This window comes from Pyxicephalus adspersus, chromosome 2, assembly GCF_032062135.1.
Source record: "Pyxicephalus adspersus chromosome 2, UCB_Pads_2.0, whole genome shotgun sequence".
NCBI lineage: Eukaryota > Metazoa > Chordata > Amphibia > Anura > Pyxicephalidae > Pyxicephalus > Pyxicephalus adspersus.
Genome location: NC_092859.1, coordinates 154,774,175 through 154,781,100, shown reverse-complemented (window position 1 = coordinate 154,781,100; position 6,926 = coordinate 154,774,175). Strand labels below are relative to the sequence as shown.

Sequence of the window (6,926 nt, the reverse complement as noted above, 5' to 3'; positions counted from 1 at the left end):
GTGCATCTGGAAGACTCAAAAAGCCTTCATTTCCTATCTTAGGGAGTCTGCCATGAGAAGAATGTACTAAGAGATATTCCTTATAAAGCTGCATGCTATGTAACATACAGATTAGCTGTCTCTAGAAATAGGTGTAAGGCACAACTTGTCATCAAAAAAAGGAAAAAGGGATATCTAAATGTTTTAAACTGGTTGCCGTGGATTGCATTGCTTATCATTTGGTTGAAAGCTAAAAAAAATATAAAGTCTTCAAAATTGTTTCCTTCAATAAGGATTTTCCAAAAACAAATCCTCACCAGGGCCATATCTACCATAAGGAGGGACCCGGGAGCAAATATGTGTAGAAAAAACAAGACAATGGTCACAATGGTTTGGATACCAAAAACATTCATGAAATACATTTTCAAATACATTATATTGCACAAAAAATGTACAAACCTCAGTGTTGGAATTAATTTAAGATATTTCATGAAAAACTTCCTTAGAGAAAGGAGGCAAACTGCTGTGCAAAAACTAAGCGTGCTGTAGGCCAATAAATATTTCATGGCAAGCCTAGAAAGTCCTTTGCATCACATTCCCAGTAAAGGCATCTCCACTGACCAGTTGTGTCATTTCATTTTTGACCAAATAGGTAATTTCCTTCTTGGTGAAGGCATTTATTTTGACCAGTTGTGACTTTTCTTTTTTGTTGAAGGCATCTCACTGACTAATTGTGCAATTTCCTTCTTAGTGGGTGAAGGGACCTCCATTAACCAATGATGTAATTTCCCTATTGGTGAAAGCAACTCCACTGACCAAATAGGTAATCTCCTTTTTGGTGAGGTCACCTCCGCTGAGCAATTGAGTATTTTCGCTCTTGGTGGTGGCACCTCCACTAACCAATTGAGTCATTTCCCTTTTGGTGGTGGCACTTCCACTGACCAATTGAGTAATTTCGCTCTTGGTGGTGGCACCTCCGGTGACCAACTATGTCATTTCCTTCTCGGTGAAGGCACCTACGCTGGCCAATTGTGTTTATTTTGTTTTCAATAATGGCACCTCATTACCTATCACATGTAAACTGCAATAAACAGACAGAGTTCTGCATGTGACTGTGGAACATTTGTTGGCCCAGTTTAATGAAGGAAAGGGGCACATGGTTACATGGGCTGAAAGTTAGTAAAATGGACAAAGTTTAAAGTGCTGGATAAGCGTCAGTGCAACATAATAGTCAGTGCAAATCATCAGAAATCTGTCAAAGTTGCTGTAAAGAAAGTTAATAGTTTCTATCCTACAAAACTCTGTCTCTTTGTGATAGAAACTATATCTGTACAATATTCTGGTTTTCCAGATTCACATAATACAGTGGCAGGTGCTTCAAATGAGTACAAAGGAAATAATGGGAGCATAAATACTGGGATATAGAAATGGTAAAAATAATATCTAGACTATGGCACAGTCACATCCAATCTACTCCAAAGTCACAGACTTGACTAAGTTTCTTGGACAATCCACCTATGGACAGAAGAAAAGAGAAGAAATGGTCATTTGAATAGGAATTATATATGGAACACCCATAACCTTCTGTGTAACCCAAGGCTAAAAAGCGAGAAACAGCTTACATCATATCCTCTAAGAACGGCAAGATGGAACGCAAGGAGCTGCAGGGGGATCACACTCAGTATTCCTTGAAGACAGTCCACTGTGTGAGGAACCCTAATTGTACGTTGTCCTACGTTAATTGTTTCTGTGTCCTCCTTGTCACAGATCACAACTGGACGCCCCTGTGAACAATTTGGAAAATTAAAATAGTAACCAGGGATCATGATCAAGTTTGATAAAGCTTAAGCTTTTATGTAGCCATGCCATAGTTTTGGACCTACCTGTCTAGCAACCACTTGCTGCAGAGCATTCTGGCACTTGGTGTAGGCGTGATCCCTCATTATAATCATGATGACTGGCATAAGTTTGTCTACCAAGGCCAGCGGTCCATGTTTCAGCTCCCCAGCCAAGATTCCTTCCGAATGCATGTAAGTGATTTCCTTAAATTTCTGGAAAAAAAAGTTGTGACTATAATTTGTAATGGAATTAGGCAGATCTCCATCCAAAAAGGTCACTTAATGCTGTATAACCCCAATTCTATTTCCAAAAAACTCTCCAGTTGATGAATGAACAGTTAAATACTCTACCGGGCAAATACTGATGATCAAGAAGCTATGCCATGAAATGCAGACGTTTTTTCTGTCCTCAGCAGGGCAGGTCTGGTGCAGGACATCGTGCAGTAGGCATTTCCTCTATTACCCCCATGTAAACTTTGATGTTGAGAGGATGGGAAAGCAAGGCAGTAGGTGTCAGATCTTAGATAGTAATGGGGGAACTATCTTGTACATTAGTAAACAGCTAAGGCCGGGTTGCTGATATTTCATGGCGGACAGCATTTACAATGGTTGTTAAGGGCAGTACCACCAACAATTGGAATGGTTTTTACCAAGAAACCTGTTGATTTGATGTTCTCCAGTTACAGTTTAAAACTTGGCAAGTGGTCAAAAACTAGTAAGCAAAAACCTGGACATCAGTCCCAGTTTTGGACTGAACCCTATCTGTACTCAATTTTCAGATTTTCATGTATTTTCAGAAAAGAATCATATGCCTGGAAGGTTAGGTTGGCAGAATACCCAAAAATAAGTGCAGCAACAGGTGGGTTTATGTTCACTATCTCCCAACCCCCAAATGAGTAGGACTTGTGTTTGATTTCTTCAATTCTTTTGGCCTGGCCCCCTAATGCAGCTATCCCATGTACATTGACTCTGTATCAATATGTCCCCCTTGCATGGGACATCACCTGCAGCTTCTTCTAACCAAAGGAAGACTTAGCAAGCACCCGAGGAGGAGAGGGTAGACCCCTTCTAGTTTGAGCAGGTCATTCTGAAACATTTTTCATTGACCCAGCACGGCCCGCTGAAAAAAGTTTTCAGTGATTGGATGCAAAATTGAAACATTCAGAGCTCACTTATGGTTACACTGATTTCTGGAACCCTTAAAAGAGCAGGAAGAAGTGATCCATACCCCCGGCACAGGAAGCGGGCTGGCTTCAGCTCAACTGACTTTTAGGATAGATACCTAACTAACCCAGCAAAAATACTATTAGATACACTTCTACAGAATGCTGATAATGTGGCTCCTTACAGAAGTTTTTTTTTCCATTAGGTTGGAGTTTCTTATAACTTTAAGACATAAGACATTTGTTCAAAGTAGGACACCTCAATAATCATCATATTAAAATGCAGTTTTGGATACCACCACAATCATTTAGCAGGCAGGAGCTGATGACAAGGGAAAGCCATGGAGGCTTCGACTTACCAAGGCTCCTTCCAGGCACGATGCATAGTGATATCCGCGACCCATGATCAACACAGATTTCTGTTGGTACAGTTCAACTGCCAGCTTCTGAATTTCATCATCAAGACTAAGTACTTCCTTGATGTGGTCTGAGACAAAAAAAAGAAAATGTCATACAAAAAGCAAACATAAACATATTCTCATATTGATATTTACCATCCCTGGCCATTCCTGTTAGGCAAGAAATGGTAACAAGAGATCTAACAAAACCAGTGAGCAGTACACGGACTGATCATATCCATTGTCTACTGTTGAATCCCCTCTATACAATTCTTGGTCTAAACATTTGGTTATCTTATGAAATGTTTCTTACCTGGCAACATTTTCAGACCGTGCATAATTTGCTTGCGTCGCTCTTGCATTGATTTACGATCAACGCAAACCATGAGTGCAAACATGACCAGTGCCACGAACTGGCTGGTGTATGCCTGTTAGAAGGGGAAAGATTGTGGTGAATCTTCACATAGATAAACATAACTCACATTCCAAACTAGCATTGTCAAATTAGTCAGGGGGGAAGAAATTTCCATGGCTGGTGTCTTCTAGTCTATTGTAGACATATGGGCTTTACCAAGTCATCTGGCAATTTTTGGGACACAAAAATACCTCCGTATTCATGTATTTGTGTGAATACATATTTTCTAGTTTGTAATGGAAGTTGTAGTGATTACAGATCATTGTTGGATTTATATCACTGTCTATGGGGAGTGCATTGGGAAGATTCATCCTCGCCATTGTCATCAAGACTAAAAGTAATGAAAATTTTCAAATTTTGAGTTCACTTGGACAGAAATAAAGAGAGAACATTCCAGCATTGGGCCTGATTTATTAAAGCTCTCCAAGGCTGGAGAAGATACACTTTCACCAGTGAAGCTGGGTGATCCAGCAACCTGGAATGGGTTTCCTAAAAGTCATTTGCTATTTGTTAGCAAATATTTTACCTTCTGGACCAGACACATTCCAGGTTTGTTGGATCACCCAACTTCACTGACGAAAGTGTTTTCTGTCCAGGAATTTGAGAGCTTTAATCAATCAGGACCATTGATCCAGTGACCAGTGTACAATCCTGGTCATTGTTGACCACTATTTACCATCCTGGCTGGAATTGTAACCATTCTTTATCTAAAAAAATTTTTGAAAACATTTTGGTTTTAAAGTAACATTATTGCACTTTAATGCAAACATTGGTATTGTCCAATTTTCCATAAATTGTGATGACTTCTCACATTTGACATACAATAAATGGACCTTCCAGCAAACTATTTTGTGTCCCACCAGTGCTCACCTTTGTGCTGGCCACACCAATCTCAGGCCCAGCATTAATATCCACACAACAGTCCGTCTCCTGGGTTATTGAGCTCCCAGCGGTGTTGGTGATCCCTACTGTCAGGGTTCCCCGTTCTTTGCAGTAACGCAGCGCGAGAAGAGTATCCGCTGTCTCTCCTGAATGAAGGTGAACAGAAACCCGGTAAATATTTCTTTAAAGTGGACAAAAAAATGGGCTTTTCTACAGCAAATATTCATGTTATTTTTTTCCAAATTAAACAAGAATCACCAACTGGATTTGGAGTGTTTAATATTGGATACCATATCTGTCTTTCTTTTTTCATATATGTAGCCCAACAGAAATCTGGATGGATATTTAGCTGTTCATATTGAAGATCATGTAAGTGAGGTTTATAAATATATATACATATAGGGATATGAGGACAAGTGATATCCACAACAGTCCATTGTGGAATCTAAAGCCAGCTCTGTTTGGGGGCTGTGAGTTATGAATCCATTTGGGTTGTCCATAATAAAGGATCCATTGGTAATAAAGAATCCAAGAAAAATTCATAACATGCCATGGATCATCCTATGTCGCTGGCCACTTCCTTTCCGACATTTGCAAGCTCCCTATTTCCAGGAGGATCCTGATGGTCCAATGATCCATGGGCAATCACAAACAGATATTTGTGTCAGGGAGAAATTGCTTAACCATTTTTTATTTCAAATCTCCTTACTAAATGGTACAAATGTACTTGATATATACTTAAATGGCAATTTCGTAACAAAAAATGTAAAAAAGAAGGTTGAAATCAATGCGATTTGTAATTTATCACTGGAAAAACTAAGTTGAAAAACATCTATATATCCAAGATAGCACAGATTCTGGTAAAAGAGATTACCATACCTGACTGACTGATGAAGAAGCACACATCCTCTCTCAATACAGGAGTGTTCCTGTCCAGGAAGTCACTAGCCAATTCCACCAAGACTGGAAGCTCTGTGAGCTCCTCAAGGATCTGACGTGTCTGTAGGAGAAATACAGGGACCCGACTGATATGGCGAACAGTGTACAAGCTTATATACATGATATGTTCTGCCTAGAACCCTAACAAAGTGGTTTTATTACAAAACAACCTAAAGGATCAATGGCTCCACCACCAATACGACATGGCCTGGTAGGTGACATTAAGACCAAATACTGTTCTTGCAGGAACATTAGCTTAAAGCTGAATTGGGAATAATCCATTAGATTGATTAATACATTTATAGATATGTCTAAAGGTGGGATTTAAAAAAAAAAGAGTTTGGACCGAGTGGACAGGGATTAGAACCGCTGTTAGGCTATAGATATAGATATTGGCTATAGAATAATTATCAATTATTCCAGTTTGTAGAGGCCAATCCATGGGAAGGTGTAGAGCTTTGGATGTGAATGTGGGCTGTTTATGAACAGATTGCAATAAAATACAGAATACATATTATAATGAGCTGAAAAGTCAGGTAGCAAAGAAAAATATCCATGGACAGAGCAGGCATTTGTAGTCAATCAGCCCGGGCAGTGCTTATATGGGGACTGGCCCTTCTAACCCCATGTAAAGATGTTGTGCACACTGTGTGCAAAGATAAAAATGAATTCCCAAAAGAAAATTTTTGCAGGAAAGGAGTCACTCTCTTTGAACAAAAATCATTGTTTGTTGAACTGAATTAAAAGAATGGATACAAGAATAATAAACCCAAAGGCCCAGTGTGTATGGGTCCATGCAAAGCCTTGAGCTCAATGTATTTTTTAGATAGCAAGAGAAATCCAACACAATCATGGGAAGAAAACACTCCATGCAAATAGTGCACCTGCAGGAATTTAAACCCAGGATTTGGAAGCTGCAAGGCTGGAGCGCTAACCAAAGATAGCAACATGAAATGTATTGATTCTTCGAAATTCTAAAGGTAGTGAATACTTACAGCAACTCCAGCATGGTAACTGGTGCCACAGCCAAAGAGAATTAGTCGCCGACATCTTTGAATTTCTTTGATGTGATCTTTCAGGCCTTCTAACTGCACTGTTAAAATTAAAAAAAGGATTTAAAGGACATTATACTGCACTGTTTATAAGCAAATAGCAGCCATTGTATCCAGCACAGCACTATAGCATGCAATACTGTCCCAAAGTGTGCAATACTGGCCCATAATATGCATATTTGTCCTATAGGGTGCAATACTGGCCCATGACATGCAGAATCGTCTTATAGGGTGCAATACTGGCCCATGACATGCAGAAT

General features: G+C 39.5%; 1 protein-coding gene across 1 annotated transcript in view; it reads right to left on the bottom strand.

Annotated features, from left to right (window-relative positions):
- Positions 1-1,006: 1,006 nt before the first annotated feature.
- Positions 1,007-6,926, bottom strand: part of LOC140322594 (glutamine--fructose-6-phosphate aminotransferase [isomerizing] 1-like) — a 9,948-nt gene continuing 4,028 nt past the window's right edge. The window contains exons 3-10 of the mRNA XM_072399144.1: positions 6,610-6,707; positions 5,555-5,675; positions 4,664-4,821; positions 3,692-3,806; positions 3,340-3,467; positions 1,863-2,030; positions 1,602-1,763; positions 1,007-1,494 (exon numbers count right to left, since the gene is read on the bottom strand). Of these exons, the coding sequence (XP_072255245.1) occupies positions 1,450-1,494; positions 1,602-1,763; positions 1,863-2,030; positions 3,340-3,467; positions 3,692-3,806; positions 4,664-4,821; positions 5,555-5,675; positions 6,610-6,707 (995 nt within the window). The 3' untranslated portion in view covers positions 1,007-1,449. The remainder of the gene's footprint in view (positions 1,495-1,601; positions 1,764-1,862; positions 2,031-3,339; positions 3,468-3,691; positions 3,807-4,663; positions 4,822-5,554; positions 5,676-6,609; positions 6,708-6,926) is intronic.